The 17695-nt window shown below is 42.8% G+C and overlaps 1 protein-coding gene and 1 pseudogene across 1 annotated transcript; both read left to right on the top strand.

Moving 5' to 3' along the window:
• The first annotated feature begins 1771 nt into the window (after positions 1–1771).
• On the top strand, positions 1772–2716 carry LOC140848079 (olfactory receptor 1J4-like). Its single transcript, XM_073230365.1, has one exon. The coding sequence runs from the start codon at positions 1772–1774 to the stop codon at positions 2714–2716; it is 945 nt and encodes a 314-aa protein (XP_073086466.1).
• An 8311-nt stretch (positions 2717–11027) lies between these two features.
• LOC140848078 (olfactory receptor 1J1-like) lies at positions 11028–12195 on the top strand (annotated as a pseudogene).
• The last annotated feature ends 5500 nt before the right edge of the window (positions 12196–17695 follow it).

The following is a 17695-nucleotide window of genomic DNA, read 5'->3' as shown; positions in this document are numbered from 1 at the left end:
GTGTGTGTGTGTGTGTGTGTGGTTGGGGGCTTCTACTTGCAACCATGATCTCAACTATTTCATATGCACTCTCCCTGTGGGGCCCCAACAGCTGAGATAACCAGTGCTCCAGCACTCTGCCCTGAAGAGGACCTGCTGTCACTGCCACACACCTGAGTGTGACTGAGGCCCTCAGAGTCTCCTGACCCTTCATTTGCACTTACCATCCCAGAGAGATTCTAGGGCACCGTGCTGGGTGAAGTTTGAGGGCAGAAGCCGCACCAAGTGGCAGTGAGACCTTGGCAAAGTCACTAAACCCTGTGGCCTCAGGTTACATGTCTATAGAATGGAAGCCTACAGGCCCTCATAAACATCTGTGGCTAGAATACAAGTTCATGTTTGTGCGAGCCTTTGTCAACTGTAAACTACACAGATGTGAATGAAGGAGTCACCTCGCCCCAGCACTAGGGCAGTTTTGGGCTTCAGGTTCCTTGCAGCCAAAGATAACACAGGGTGTAGGTGCTCAGAACCACCTACATGGGGGTTTCATGTTAAAGCATGGATTCTGATCACACAATAATATTAGCTTGAACTACACTAAACAGCAATATTTGATCATCACCAACCACAGAAAATGGCAGTTACATAGTCGTGTATTTCTACACATTTATGGAATATAGCATATATATAAAAGTATATTTTAATTTTTACATATCAGGATATACACATATATATATCTAATATATGTGTTTGTGTGTATATATATATATAGATGTTTCACATGTTTAGATATATTCCATCCATATACGTATACATATAAACATACTCATATGTAGATGGAATGTACATATAGAGATGAAGTGCATATGCATACATATATATTCCCGTTTCTGGATGTACATGTTTATGTATATTTATGTATCCCATCTTCAAAAGCTGCTGTTGCATGCCTATGGAAGTTTTATAATTTATGGTTCCTTTTCCTAACAGCTTACATGGGAAAAAACACCCAATCTTGCTGATCTGAGATTTTATTTGGTAATGGAGGCAGATGTTGGATTTCATTAGGAAGTGCATGTAAAGCCCTTAGCATAGTCCCCAACACATAGAATAATCCCAATATGTTCCCCATTTTCATAAAAGATTCTTTGTGGATATTCTGGGTTGGGAGTGATGCTGGCATCAACGGGCTCTAAATGACCACCCATTTCTAGAGCACTGGTGAGTTCAGGGCTGTGGGCTGATGGGACAGGCCAGCTCACAGGAGGAGAGTGACAGCGCTCCAACACCACCTCAGCATTGGAGTCTCACGTTACTTTAAGGCAGAAACAACTGACACCAGTTTGCTGGGGCTCATCTACTATTCCTGCCACAGGGAGGGAACTATTAGGGACTGGCTCTGACACAGTGGCGTAAATAACCCCCATAAGCTCATGAAATAGCATAGCACAGAGGGCAGGGCCCATGTATTCTTGCTCCCTGCTGCATTCTCACTTCCTAGTGGAGGGCAGGGTTCAGACTCAATGTTCAATTCAATAGCTACTGGTTGGCTGAAACCGTGAATGTCCTCTTGCTTCTGGTGTGTGAGGGGTTCTTAGCTGCTTTTAGTGTGATATTTCCAGGAAGTAGACTGGGATGCAGTGACAAAGCATGCAATCACAGGTGGGACTAATTAACAGGAATGTAGTTAAAAAGTCATTCTCTTGTCAGAAAACTCCAATATGGAACATATCCCCATTGTCTTTTCTGATATTCCTAACCCTCCTTTATCCCAGGCACATAACAGTGCTACATGAATCCACAGAACCAGAGCAGCGTGTCCGAGTTCCTCCTCCTGGGCCTCCCCGTCCCCCCAGAGCAGCAGGGCATGTTCTTCGCCCTGTTCCTGGGCATGTACCTGACCACGGTGCTGGGGAACCTGCTCATCATCCTGCTCGTCAGGCTGGACTCGCGCCTCCACACCCCCATGTACTTCTTCCTCAGCCACCTGGCCCTCTCTGACATCTCCCTTTCATCCATCACTGTCCCAAAGATGCTGACAAACATGCATAGTCAGTGGCAGTCTATCACATATTTGGGATGCATTTCACAGGTGTATTTCATCGTCTTCTTTGGTTCCCTTGATGGCTTCCTTCTCACAGTGATGGCATATGACAGGTATGTGGCCATCTGTCACCCTCTCCACTACACCACCATCATGAGGGACGATGTGTGTGTCATTTTCATGGTCGGGTGCTGGCTCTCCTCCTGGGCTCAGGCTCTGTTGCACACCCTCATGGTGGGCCGATTGTCCTTCTGTGCAGGGACGATCATTCCCCACTTGTTTTGTAATCTTGCTGTTGTGCTCAAGTCCTCCTGCTCAGACACCTCCCTCAATGAGCTGCTCATCCACACGGAAGGCGGACTGGTCTTCATCGTGTCGGTGAGTGGGATCCTGGGCTCTTATATCCGCATGGCAGTCATCATCCTGAAGGTCCCATCTCTCAAAAGAATCTCCAAAGCCTTGTCTACATGCGGCTCCCACCTCTTCGTAGTGTGTTTATACTATGGGACACTCGCAGGTGTTTACTTTTTCTCCTCATCAGGAAAGTCCAAAGACAAGGACATCATTGCTTCGTTGATGTACATTATGGTCACCCCCATGCTGAACCCCTTCATCTACACCCTGAGGAACAATGATATCAAATGTGCTCTTCAGAAAGTTATCAGAGGCAAGGTTTCCACCTTAAGTCATTAACGCAATCCTGTTGTCACGGGCACTCGTGGGGGCTGTGAAATAGGTCTCCTTTATAAGTTGCTACTTGAATAATTCTTGTTGCTTTCACCATTCTGCTCACAGTCTCATTTTACGTTTCTTTACCTATTTCTTCACCTGATTATTTTCCCTGCCTGCTCTTGGAATTCTGTGTATGGATGAAGTTTTCTACAGTGAAATTCCAGTTCCTCCTGTATGTTCACTGCAAGCTTGTGAGCCTGTGAGCCCATACTCTGGACTTTAAGATAAGTGTTCTTATCTCCATCTTTTTCTTCAAAAACCCTCTTTATCTGGTACTATTATCAATACATATTTACATGAGTTTTCTTAATACCACCAAACTTCATTAATTTCATGTGTGGGAAAATCAGAAGAACTTATCACACTGCTTTGTTTACTGAGTAGTGTCTATCACATCTGTAATAATTAATCATTTACATTTTATTTAATCCTCAGCTCAAGCCACTTAAAATGGTGCTAATATGTTCCAAATTTCCAGAGATGCAAACTAAATCCAACAGATATTAAATAAGTAGCTGGCCTAAGACTTAATCTCAAATGTGTGACTTTGAAACCCTGCATTTGTTTATATTGCCATTATTCTGGTTTCTAATATCATTTAATAACATAACCTGTTTGGATGTTTTTGATCCTTATATATAGCATCCAAAAGTCCTCTTACATTCCATTTTTAAGATTCAGTATGTTTAGGGTTAACTCATTCTCAATGCTGAAAGTTTTCAAATGTTCTATACACCTTAATACATTCACCTAAGAGTCCCTTAGGTTGAAATGAAAAAATATCATATGGTGACTTAAAATCATAAGAAGACATAAAGATAAATGGAAAACACAACTACATAGGTAAAAATCTAGGCCAGTATTATTTCATTTTTCATTTTTATTTCCTACAATATTAAAACACAAATTCATAAAACAATTCCTATAAATCTATGCAAATAGTCACACAATGTGTAACAATGGGATGTCATCTGTAAGAACAACAATGTAGAGGGGGAGACGTGGAGAAACACAGGACAAGCGTTTTTATATGCTATTGGAGCTTAGTAGTAGTGATTCAATCTATGTGCTTATATGTTTAAGATAATTATTGGAATCTCCAAGGTAACCACTGAGAAAACAACTAAAATATGTACAGAAAAAGGAAATTACATGAAAATAAAAAATGCACTAAAAACATTAAACAGAAAAGAAAGAGGTAATGGATAATTTAGTAATAACATATTTACTATGCATATGGAAAACAAATAGCAAAATGTAGAAGTGAGAACTTTCTCATCAATAATTGCCTTAAATATATAGGGACTAAAGTCTTGAATTAAAAAGCCAAGATTGGCAGAATGGGTTTTATAAAAAGCATGATCCATCTGTATATAGGTAATAAGACACTCACTTTAAATTAAAAGACAAAGGAGTTGAAAATGAAAGGATGGAAATGGATATTCCTTGCAAATAGTAACTGAAAAATAACTTCAGCTATACATGTCAGACAAATTGACTTCCAATAAAAAACTGGACCAAGAGAATAAAAAGAATGATTTAGATTGATTAAACTGTTAGCCACTAGGAAGAAGGAACAATTGTAAACATAGGCATCTAATAAGAGACACCCCAAAAATATGAAGCAAACCTTGAGAAAATTATAAGACATGCTACCCAAATAAAAACTGGGCCCAAGAAGTGAACACACATTTCCCAAAGAAGATATTCTAATGGCCAACTAACACACGAAAAAATGCTCTATGTCCTTAGACATTAGGAAAATGCAAATCAAAATCACCATTTCCCACCCACGACTATACTCATAATTTTGTGAATGAAAAATAACCAGTGTTAGAGAAACTGGACCCCTCATACATTGCTGGTGAAAGGTAACTGTGGTGCAGCCACTGTGCCTCCAACCAAAACATTTTGGTTCTTTCTCAGAAAGTTAAACTTAGAATTACCACATGTTCTAGCAACTCCACTCTTGGTTGTATACCCAGAAGACGTAAAAACAGGTACTAAAACAAACACTTGTACGTGAATGCAGCAGCTCTGTTCAGTGTTCACATGGTAGCAATAATCCTAATGTCCATCAACAGATAAATGGATGAACAAAATGTGTATAGATGTCCAGTGGAGAGGCTGTAAAATATGAAGTACTGATAGATGCTACAACACGGATAAACCTTGGAAATATTATGCTAAGTGAAAAAACCCAGACACAAAAGGGCACATATTACATGTTTCTGTTTATATGAAATATCCAGAATAGGCAAATCCATAGAGACAGAAAGAAGACTACTGCACCCCATGGACTGTGGGGAGGGTGGAATGGGGAGTGACTTACCGAGCACGTGGTTTCTGTTTGGAGGAATGCAAGATTCTGGAACTCAATATTGGTGGTGGTTGCACAGCATTGGTGAATGTACATCTTGCCACTGAATTATACACAATAAAGGGCTAAAATGATCAATTTCATGTAATGTGCATATTAGTACAATAAATAACATGAAGAGGAAATAATATACTTAGTTCCTGTTCACTTGAGTAAAGGGAACAAGAATAATGTACCAGAAAACAATGAATCTGAAGTGGATTCCACAGCCAATTCACTCGAGAAGGCCACGTCATTTCTTGATAAGATGACGGCTGGGGCAGCTTTAGAAACAGCTTCCCTGGGTCCGCTGTCTCCTGCCTTATCTATCAGCTGATTCTTACTTACAGGGGTAGCTCCTCAAAGTAAAAGATTACATTAAAGTTCATGGGTCTAAATGCAAAGTCTCTTCTGAAATGGATCCCAGAACAAAAAAAGGACGTGAATGGGAAAAGTAGTAAAAATCCAAAGAAAGACTGTAGTTTACTTAGTGGTAACATACCAGTGCCAATGTCTTGATTGTGCTGAGTGACCATGGTTATGTAAGATACTAACAATAGCAGAAACCTTGTGAAGGGTATAGGAAGTCTCTGTAGTATTTTTATAATCTTTCTATGAAACAAAAATTATAGAAAATAAAAAGTTTATTAAAAAATAAACCACTGAGTTTGATCATTACAAGTGTGGGTGCAAATGGGGTAGAAAAGTTGGGAGACGAGCACACCTGTCTGGATAATTTGGATGATGTTATCTTTCAACGTTTCAAACAAAGAAGAAATGAACCAAGAAGAGTAGAATGAAAACAACCTTATTATTAACCCTCACGGCATTTCAGATAACTTGATTCTTGAGAGGGGAAAAAAGTAACCCTACAACGTATATGCCCTTGGATAAACGTTCATGAATGAGCCGGTGTCTGTGAAAAAGAGAGACAAAAGGGGAAAAAAGGGGAAAGGGAGAGAGAGAAAGAAAGAGAGAGAATGAGACACACACACAGAGAGAGAGAGAGAGAGAGAGAGAGAGAGAGAGAAACAGCAACATCTGTGTGACTTGTGAGCCAAGAGGAAGGCTCACCAGGTCCTGAAAAGCCACGGCTGCTCCTGCTTTCTGTGCCTCTGTTGCAACAAGGACTGTGGTCCTGAGCTGTCCTGGGCCACAGACAATTAGGAAAAGTGGTACCCTAAAGCCAAAGAGGTAACATCTGCGGCAGTTCCCTAAGTGTGGTGGTATTGATGGGGCCTGCCTGGAGGAGGAAGCTTACCACCAGGTTCTGGGTAGAGAAGACCCATGAATGTATATCCTATAACCACTCTCTGCTTCAATTTACATTCACTCTTGAAGGGACACCATACACCTTTACTTGGGTGCCTGTGGGGAGTCCACTCACCACACACGCCTCCTGCTGGCAAGGCTTGAGCAGATCTAGCTGTCCCCAGGCACAGAGGGGAGGCAATACATGGATCATATCCCCCTTAGGAGGAAATTGACACACAGAAGCTATTCAAACACTTGCTACGGCCTTTCCTAAAAGGGATGGCATATTCCCCAACTAAGGTTCAAGGACCTGCCACTCCAGTGAAATTCTTAAGCACCACCTGGTCCACTGAGGGATGTTGCATATCTCATAGAGTTTAAAGCCACTCCTAACTTTGTCAGCTCTCAAGCAGGCCAACACCTGTTAGATCTCTTCGGCTTCTGCAGGTAGCGTATTTCACATTTGCCCACTTGGAATGGGGCCCATTACCTAGAAGGCACTGGGGTTATGAAAGATGATCGTGATACAGACACTTCCCTTAGTGCCTCCTGGAGACTCCTTTGCTATTAAAGCTCAGGACACGACCTAGCATGTACTTTAGTGTCTACAGACCACATGTAATGGCTAAGAGTTGCCTGTGGGGTTCTCGTTTAGAAATTTCCTGCTTAGGCCCCATGCTGCACACCATTAGAGCAACCATTGCTGCCTGCAAACGGGGCCCTCAGTGAAACTGAGATTCTCACAAGACCTGAACCTGTGATGCTCTGCACACCTTTGTTCACTGTGTCCTGGTCATGGAGACAGCACCCGGCAAGCTCAGCACAGACGTGGGGTGCACCCAGTTAGATGGAGATGACAACCACAGGACAGAGCAAACCTGAGCCTTGGACATATTCCCCCTGTGGGAGCCCACCTCCCTGGCCAAAAATCACTTCTGATGTCACAGTGCTGGAGGAGGCCACCACCTCTTTGATCCCTGGGATTCCTGGGGAGCCTTTGGGTTCAACAAAATGAACTTCGAAGTGAGTTTATATGTTTTCTGAATGGAGTGCCACCAGCACCCTGATGGAGGCTGATGGACGGAAGCTCGTTTTCATCCCTCAACTACGATGTCCTCAAGGATCAGTACAATTAGCCAAACCCAGGCAAACATGTTGACATCAGAAGATGCCCTCGCTAACAACTGACCCCATTTCACATGTTTAGCTGTTGGCCATTGCCAGTGGTGTAGCCATGTGTCCTTACCAATGGTCACGATGATTTCTTATTCATGATTTACTTTTCTTGGTAAAGAACTCTGAGAATTCCTTGCTTCTCAAATGCCAGAGATGCAGAATAAGAGCACACATGTCTCTGTCCACACAATGATTCAGACTATTAAGGCCCAATCTTAGGCTTAAAGTGATTAATATACACATATATTTATAGACGCCAGTCCCAAACTTCCTAAGATCACAGTCCATGTTCAATTTCTTTCCCTCTGGCTCAGTAGGCATGTGAAACAAGATCAGGTCCCGGAGAGGCCTCCACCCTTTGGCCCCAGGCTGCGTGCAGACAGCACTCCCTCTCCTCCGCCATGACCCTCCCGGCAACAAGCCTGAGCCCCCGTGTGCGAGGGCACAGCACTGGCTGTGTGATCACTGGGGTGGCATCATGGGGATTACGTAGTGACGTGGACACAGTTTCTGGGTCATTGAGGCCAAACTGACATGCCTCTGAGGAATGCCTTGACCTTGGCAGGTGACTCCACTGGCATCGTGCCCACCCCACCATTCCTGACACTGCCCAACGTACAACACGGGGCCTCAGAAAAGACACCTCATCCCTTCTGGAGTTCTAGGCAGTGGTGATAGTGACCAGCACTCACGTAGCTTCTTAAAGCTCATCAGCCTTATGCTCACCAGCCAGCCCGCATTCAATTCAAGCTCCATCGCCCTTATTGTGCTGACTGACTAGGGGTCCCGGTGCCACCACAGAGGCCACAACATGACACAAGAAAATGAAATCATTGATGCCAGTCAGGAAACATGCAAAATATTATCTAAACATGTGATCCAAGCTAACACTGCCCTGAAAGCCTGGAATGAGACGCCATGCTATGTGTCACCTATAGTTGCTGATAAACCCAGGCCTCAGGTGTTCTGCTGGCCGGTCAAGGTGCATTTGTTCCCTTCAGGTGCTTATTGCTACACGTGGATAACGAACACAGGCAACATGATGTGTTTTTCCAGCAAAACTTTCCCCCAGTCCCTCCCTCAACCATGCAAAATCCCAATACCATTCCATCTGCTTCACCAAACCTACTCGGACCTCCTGCACCCACTCAGCTCTCCCCAGGAGTTCTTCGGCTGAGTAAAGAACTTACCCTTACACTCTCTTCCTGAGTGAAGAGTGGGAGCTTCTGACAACTGAACCAAATGTGCCTTTTGACAATACAGTGGGGTATGCCTACCAAACGTCTACAGCCTGAATCTCCAACCTTGATGCCTGCCATACACACATAATATAAATTAGTAAAATATCACCCTCCATGGAGTGTCAGTGAGAGTGGTACAGAAATTCAGACTACCATCTCTACAGCTTTTCTAAGCATGAAATCATTTAAAAATTACATTTCAATATCTGAGTGTTAACAAGAACCTAGCCAAGAAAATTTGACCTTGGAACTGAGTCCACATAGTACAGGTTCAAAACATCCCTATGAGGAACACTGTCCCCTGTGACTTCAGTTCTCCCTGGACATGCTCATCCAGACTGGCGGTAAGAAATTGGCCAATTAACCCATGATGGCACCTCCTTTCCTGTGAAGACAAACAGGGTTTGGGCCACAGTCTGGAAGAGGTGCCTAAACACAAAGACGAGTGGAATAGGTCAGAGGCGCTGGATATCTGCACTTGGCTATGGATCTGCCTGTGTGCTTGAGGGTGAGCATATGCATATCTGTGTTCATGAGTGTGGGTGTGTGCACGCATTATTGTGTGTGGTTGGACAGTAGTGTGTGCGTGTGTGTGTGTGTGTGTCTGTGTGTGTGTGTGTGTGTACTATCTGACTACAGGCTGATTCTCTTCCCGAGTTAGATTCAATCTGGGCCCTCTTTAGCACATGCACACCAAGTGATCAGCCTCCCAGCATGTGACTATTGACTCCTGCTTCAGGCCTGTGAGCCTCAATATTTGCATCCTGCTGTCAGAACAGGCACATTTCCCCATTGGGCAGGTCACAGCTGAGCGGATCAGAGCTCAGCAGTGGGGGTACGACTGTTGTCTCCACTGCTGGAGAAAAAGCCTCCCAACCTTCCGAGGAACAGGGTCAGAGGGCTCAAGCAGGTGCTAGTGCTGTGGGACTCTGTGGGGATGTGTCCGAGCAGGATGTGTCCTGTGTGCTGGCCTCTGCATGTCTGCACCATGTGTGTGTTACCACATGCATGGATGCAGGTGGTGGTTTAATGAAGGTGCCTCTGACCAAATAGGCTTACCTGCCTTCCTCTGAGGGCATCCCTGGGAAGGGGGTGGATCAGAAGAGGCTGAAGCTCGCCTCTCAGGGATGGCAGCGTGCACGACTTGTAGTGAGTGCGTGGTGGGTGTGCATGAGAGTTGCTGTGGATTTCTTGTGAGATTTTGCTATTGTGTGGCCTTGTGTGTTTTCGGTGACATACGTGTATAGTGATGAATTAGGTATTTGTGGTGTGTGAGTTGTGTGTTTTAGCTGATGTGTGGTGCTGCTCTGTCAGTGATGCATCACAAATGTATCTGTGGGTGACACATTATTGCATATTGTGCATATGTTAGCTTGTGTGTAATTTATGACTTCAATGCAAATGAGTGTTTAGGAATGAAACACAAACTGGCGTTCCTCCCCTTAGAAGGGAATTGGACACAGGTGAATGGATCCTCAACTCAGTACTGTGTGTGTGTTTGTGTGTGTTCGTGTGTCTGATATTGTGTGGTTGGGGATTCTGACTTGAAACCATGATCTCCAGTATGTCCTACGCACCCTCCCTGTGGGTCCCTGCCAGCTGAGATAACTGGTGCCCCAGCACTCTGTCCTGAAAAGGAGTTCCTGTCACTGTCACACACCTGCGTGTGACTGAGGCCCTCAGGTTCCTGACCCTTCACGTGCACTTACCATCCCAGGCAGAGAAAGATAAGCACCGTGCTGTGCAGAAGTTTGCTACTTAGATGATGTCCCACTTGTTTATTCTGTCACTTCCCTTCTCTGGGAGACGTATCCAGGTGGTCAATATCCAAGAGTTTACTGCCTATGTTTTCTACTAAGAGTTTTCTGGTTTCACATCTTATATAAAGTCTTGAACCAATTCCAGTTTATTTTGTGTGTATGGTGCAAGGAACTGGTCCAGTTTTATTCTTTTGCACGTAGTTGCAGTTTTCCCAACACCATTTATGAAGAGACTGTCTTTTCTCCAGTGTGTATGCTTGCCCTTTGTCATAGTAACGTACTGGATAAATATTAATTGTACAATATAATAGATTGAGCTACATGAAATAACCATTATTTTATCATTTTTAACTTATGGAAAATGACATGTACATAGAGATTCACACAGACACAAACACACATATGTTTATCACTGTAGTTGAATTTGTATATATATATATATGGGGAAATATGCCTACATATAACATATCACACATGTGTGCTCTGTATAAACAGCATATATAATATTCCCATATATTGTATACGTGTGTGTGTGTGTATACAGCCAGCCTAGGATACATGATGAGGCATCATCCACAGGCAGGACAAATTAAGAGGCATGTAGTTTAAAAGTTGTTGATTTCCCAAAAGTTGTAACTTGAAATGTATCTCCATCATCTTTCTTGATATTCCTCTCCTCCCTTATCCCCAGCAGGTAACAGCCCAGCATGAGGCCTGGGAACCAGAGGAGCGTGTCCGAGTTCCTCCTCCTGGGGCTCCCCGTCCCCCCGGAGCAGCAGGGCATGTTCTTCGCTCTGTTCCTGGGCATGTACCTGACCACGGTGCTGGGGAACCTGCTCATCATCCTGCTCGTCAGGCTGGACTCGCGCCTCCACACCCCCATGTACTTCTTCCTCAGCCACCTGGCCCTCTCTGACGTCTCCTTTGCATCCATCACTATCCTAAAGATGCTGACGAACACGCAGAGGCAGTGCCGATCTATCACATATTCTGGGGGCATTTCACAGGTGGATTTCTTTGTATTCTTTGGTTCCCTTGACAGCTTTCTCCTCACAGTGATGCGTATGACAGGTATGTGGCCATCTGTCACCCTCTCCACTACACCAGAATCATGAAGGACGAGGTGTGTATCCTCCTTGTGGTTGGGTGCTGGTTGTTTTCTTTTGCCCGGACACTTATGCACACCCTCCTTATGAACCGCCTGTCCTTCCGTGCAGGGACGATCGTTCCCCACTTGTTTTGTGATCTTGCTGTTGTGCTCAAGTCCTCCTGCTCGGACACCTCCCTCAATGAGCTGCTCATCAACACAGAAGGTGGACTGGTCTTCATCGTGACGGTGAGTGGGATCCTGGGCTCATATATCCACATTACAGTCATCATCCTGAAGGCTTCCCCCTCCAAAAAATCTCCAAAGTCTTGTCTACATGTGGCTCTCACCTCTCTGTAGTGCTTTTATACTATGGGACACTCGCAGGTGTTTACTATTTCCCTGCATCAGGCAAGTTTGAAGACAAGAACATAATTTCTTCTGTGATGTACATGGTGGTCTCCCCCATGCTAAACCCCTTCATCTAAAGCCTGAGGAATAATGATATGAAACGTGCTCTTCAGAAAATATTCAGAACCAAGAACGCCCCTTGGGGTCATTAATTCAATCCCCCTGTGCTGGGCACTCATGGGAGCTGTAAAGTAGCTCTCCTTTAAAAGATGTAACTTGGACAGCTCTTGTGCCCACAATCTCCCATTCTCAATTTATGTCTCCTCTCACCTTCTCTTCACCTGTTTGTTTACTTTCCCTACCTGCTCTCTGATTCTGTGTATTAATGTTGTACAGTGAAATTCCAAGGTGTCCTTTGATGTTCACTACAAGCTTGTGAGACTTGTGTGTCCACCTCCCTGGGCTCTAAGAAATCTTATCTCCCTCTTTTTCTTCAGGGGTTGCCTTTATCTGTTACATAACCATGCATCTTGACATGAATTTTCTTTTCAGCACCAAACTTCCTTTATTTCATTTGCGAGGAATTTGGAAGAAGTTACCAAGCTTCTTTACCAAAGAAGTTACCAAACTGCCTTACCTACTGAATGGTGTCTGTCACAGGTGGCATTAACTTACATCATTTAAATGTGTATTTTATTTATTCCTCAGCACAAGCCACTGATAAGGCTGCTAATACTCTCCATGTTTCCAGAGGACCAAACGAAACCCCAGTGACACCAATACATCCCAGTATTACAACCTAATGTCAGACATGTGAGACTTTAAAACCATGCGTTAAACCATGTAAGTTTATTGCCATTATCCTGATCTTTAACACCATTCACCAGTTTGGAAGTTTTGATCCTGAAGTAAGGCATAGAATAAGTACTCTTTAATGTTTCATTTAAAAATATCATTATACTTACGGTTGACTCATTCTCAAAGTTTATAGATTTCAAATATGTCCTTATACTTTAATATGTTCATCCAGAAGTCCTTCAGGATAAAATGAAAAGATACTGGATGGTGACTCCAATCCTACTAAGACACAAAACTCACCGGTAAAGCCATTACACAGGTAAAAGTCAAAGCCTGCATTATTGTACTTGTTTGTAACTCCTTTTTTGGCTTTCTTTTTTATTAAAAGGCAAATTCCTAAGACAATTAACCGTAAATCTATTTTAAAGGGCACACAATGTAAAAAGTGGCACTTGTGACAACAAAGTAGAGGGGGAGGGGTGGACATGAACAGGACCAGAGTTTTGTACACTGTCACAGCTTAGGTGGCACTAATTCAAACTAGGTTGCTTAAGTATAAGATGATAATCATAATTTCCAAGGAAATCACCAAGAAAATAATTAAAATATATATAGAAAAGGAATATTAAATGAAAATAAAAAGTATACACTAAAAGAAATTACACAGAAAAGAAGGCAGTAGTGGAAATTTAAAGAATAAAACACATAGTCAGCAAGCAGAAATCAAATAGCAAAATGGCAGAAGTGAATACTTCCTTCTCAGTAAGTACCTTAAATATAAATAGATCATAATCTTGGATTAAAAGGCGGTGATTTGAGGATGGATTTTTAAAAAAGCTTTATCCATCTATACACTGTTTTTAAGTGACTTACTTTTGAACACAATGACTTGAAGGAGTTGAAAAATGAAAGGATGGAACTAGATATTCCATGCAAAGGGTAACCAAAGAAGAACTAGGGGAGCTATACTAACACAAGCAAAAATTACTTTAAGGGGGCAGAGCCAAGATGGCGCCATGAGTAGAGCAGCAGCAATCTCCTCCCAAAACCACATTTATCAATGAAAATATAACAAAGACAACTCTTCCTAAAATAGACAGCAGAGGACACAGAACAACATCCAGACCACATCCACACCTGCGAGAAACCAGTGCCTCACGAAGGGCATAAGATACAAGCCCCAGCCCGGCTGGACCCGAGCGCCCCTCCCCCCAGCTCCCGGCGGGTGGAGAGGAGTCAGCAGGGAGAGAGTGGGAGCCCAGGACTGCTGAACACCCAGCCCCAACCATCCGGACCAGAGCGCAGACACAGTGCATGCGTGGGGTCCTGGATACTAGGGAAACAGGGAAGCAAGACTGGTGAGCGGGTGCATGAGACCGGTGACTGAGGGCAAAGAAAATCGTGCATTTTTCTCTTTTTTTCTTTCTTTTTTTTAAAAATTATTTATTCAATTTTTTTTTCTTTTGTTGTTGCTGTTGTTGTTTTGGTTTGGAGAGTGCTTTTTGGAAGTCTTAAAGGGGCAGGACAGGACACTTAGTCCAGAGGCAGGGAATCTGGGGATCTCTGGGCACTCTAACCCCCTGGGAAGCAGGGAGCACGGAGGCCCCTTACGGATATAAATAGCCTCCCGGCCGCTCCCCCTCCAACGGGGCTCCACCATTTTGGAGCAGCAGCCCAAGCCAGGCCACGCCCACAGCAACAGCGGAGATAAACTCCATACTAGACAGGCAGGAAGCAGAAGCCCTGTCTGTGCACAGCTGCCCAGCATAAGCCACTAGAGGTCGCTATTCTCCCAGGAGAGGAAGGCCACGAACCAGCAAGAAGGAAAGCTCTTCCAGCTGTCACTCGTACCAGCTCTGCAAACTATCTCTATCAACATGAAAAGGCAAAACTACAGGCAGACAAAGATCACAGAGACAACACCTGAGAAGGAGACAGACCTAACCAGTCTTCCTGAAAAATAATTCAAAATAAAAATCATGAACATGCTGAAGAATGCAGAGAAAAATGCAAGAGAAATGGGATGAGATGCAGAGAAAAATGCAAGAGCAGTGGGATGAAGTCCGGAGGGAGATCACAGATGTCAGGAAGGAGATCACAGAAGTGAAACAAACCCTGGAAGGATTTATAAGCAGAATGGATAAGATGCAAGAGGCCATTGAAGGAATAGAAACCAGAGAACAGGAACGCAGAGAAGCTGACAGAGAGAGAGATAAAAGGATCTCCAGTAACGAAACAATACTAAGAGAACTATGTGACCAATCCAAAAGGAACAATATCCGTATTATAGGGGTACCAGAAGAAGAAGAGAGAGGAAAACGGATAGAAAGTCTCTTTGAAGAAATAATTGCTGAAAACTTCCCCAAACTGGGGGAGGAAATAATCGAACAGACCACGGAAATACACAGAACCCCCAACAGAAAGGATCCAAGGAGGACAACACCAAGACACATGTAATTAAAATGGCAAGGATCAAGGACAAGGAAAGAGTTTTAAAGGCAGCTAGAGAGAAAAAGGTCACCTATAAAGGAAAACCCATCAGGCTAACATCACACTTCTCGACAGAAACCCTACAAACCAGAAGAGAATGGCATGATATATTTAATGCAATGAAACAGAAGGGCCTTGAACCAAGGATACTGTATCCAGCATGACTATCATTTAAATATGAAGGAGGGATTAAACAATTCCCAGACAATCAAAAGCTGAGGGAATTTGCTTCCCACAAACCACCTCTACAGGGCATCTTACAGGGACGGCTCTAGATGGGAGCACTCCTAAAAAGAGCACAGAACAAAACACACAACATATGAAGAATGGAGGAGGAGGAATAAGAAGGGAGAGAAGAAAAGAATCTCCAGACAGTGTATGTAACAGCTCAATAAGCGAGCTAAGTTAGGCAGTGAGATACTAAAGAGGCTAACCTTGAACCTTTGGTAACCACGAATCTAAAGCCTGCAATGGCAGTAAGTACATATCTCTCAATAGTCACCCTAAGTGTAAATGGACTGAATGCACCAATCAAAAGACACAGAGTAATAGAATGGATAAAAAAGCAAGACCCATCTTTATGCTGCTTACAAGAAACTCACCTCAAACACAAACACATGCACAGACTAAAAGTCAAGGGATGGAAAAACATATTTCAGGCAAACAACAGTGAGAAGAAAGCAGGGGTTGCAGTACTAATATCAGACAAAATAGACTTCGAAACAAAGAAAGTAACAAGAGATAAAGAAGGACACTACATAATGATAAAGGGCTCAGTCCAACAAGAGAATATAACCATTCTAAATATATATGCACCCTACACAGGAGAACCAGCATATGTGAAACAAATACTAACAGAACTAAAGAGGGAAATAGACTGCAATGCATTCATTTTAGGAGACTTCAACACACCACTCACCCCAAAGGACAGATCCACCGGGCAGAAAATAAGTAAGGACACACAAGCACTGAACAACACACTAGAACAGATGGACCTAATAGACATCTATAGAACTTTACATCCAAAAGCAACAGGATATGCATTCTTCTCAAGTGCACATGGAACATTCTCCAGAATAGACCACATACTAGCTCACAAAAAGAGCCTCAGTAAATTCCAAAATATTGAAATTCTACCAACCAATTTTCAGACCACAAAGGTATAAAACTACAAATAAATTCAACAAAGAAAACAAAAAGGCTCACAAACACATGGAGGCTTAACAACATGCTTCTAAATAATCAATGGATCAACGAACAAATCAAAATAGAGATCAAGGAATATACAGAAACAAATAACAACAACAACACAAAGCCCCAACTTCTGTGGGATGCAGCGAAAGCAGTCTTAAGAGGAAAGTATATAGCGATCCAGGCACACTTGAAGAAGGAAGAACAATCCCAAATGAATAGTCTAACATCACAATTATTGAAACTGGAAAAACAAATGAGGCCTAAAGTCAGCAGAAGGAGGGACATAATAAAGATCAGAGAAGAAATAAACAAAATTGAGAAGAAGAAAACAATAGCAAAAATCAACGAAACCAAGAGCTGGTTCTTTGAGAAAATAAACAAAATAGATAAGCCTCTAGCCAAACTTATTAAGAGAAAAACAGAATCAACACAAATCAACAGATTCAGAAATGAGAATGGAAAAATCAGGACAGACTCCACAGAAATACAAAGAATTATTAAAGACTACTATGAAAACCTATATGCCAACAAGCTGGAAAACCTAGAAGAAATGGACAACTTCCTAGAAAAATACAACCTCCCAAGACTGACCAAGGAAGAAACACAAAAGTTAAACAAACCAATTACGAGCAAAGAAATTGAAACGGTAATCAAAAAACTACCCAAGAACAAAACCCCGGGGCCGGACAGATTTACCTTGGAATTTTATCAGACACACAGAGAAGACATAATACCCATTCTCCTTAAAGTGTTCCAAAAAATAGAAGAGGAGGGAATACTCCCAAACTCATTCTATGAAGCCAACATCACCCTAATACCAAAACCAGGCAAAGACCCCACCAAAAAAGAAAATTACAGACCAATATCCCTGATGAATGTAGATGCAAAAATACTCAATAAAATATTAGCAAACAGAATTCAACAGTATATCAAAAGGATCATATACCATGACCAAGTGGGATTCATCCCAGGGATGAAAGGATGGTACAACATTCGAAAATCCATCAACATCATCCACCACATCAACAAAAAGACAGACAAAAACCACATGATAATCTCCTTAGATGCTGAAAAAGCATTTGACAAAATTCAACATCCATTCATGATAAAAACTCTCAGCAAAATGGGAATAGAGGGCAAGTACCTCAACATAATAAAGGCCATATATGATAAACCCACAGCCAGCATTATACTGAACAGCGAGAAGCTGAAAGCATTTCCTCTGAGATA

Source organism: Manis javanica, chromosome 2 (genome assembly GCF_040802235.1).
Source record: "Manis javanica isolate MJ-LG chromosome 2, MJ_LKY, whole genome shotgun sequence".
Classification (NCBI taxonomy): Eukaryota; Metazoa; Chordata; class Mammalia; order Pholidota; family Manidae; genus Manis; species Manis javanica.
The sequence above is the reverse complement of the archived record's forward strand: the minus strand, read 5'-3'. Positions and strand labels throughout refer to the sequence as shown.

Coding starts and splice junctions, on each gene's coding strand:
- LOC140848079 (XM_073230365.1), top strand. CDS start 1,772: ATGAATCCACAGAACCAGAGCAGCGTGTCCGAGTTCCTCCTCCTGGGC.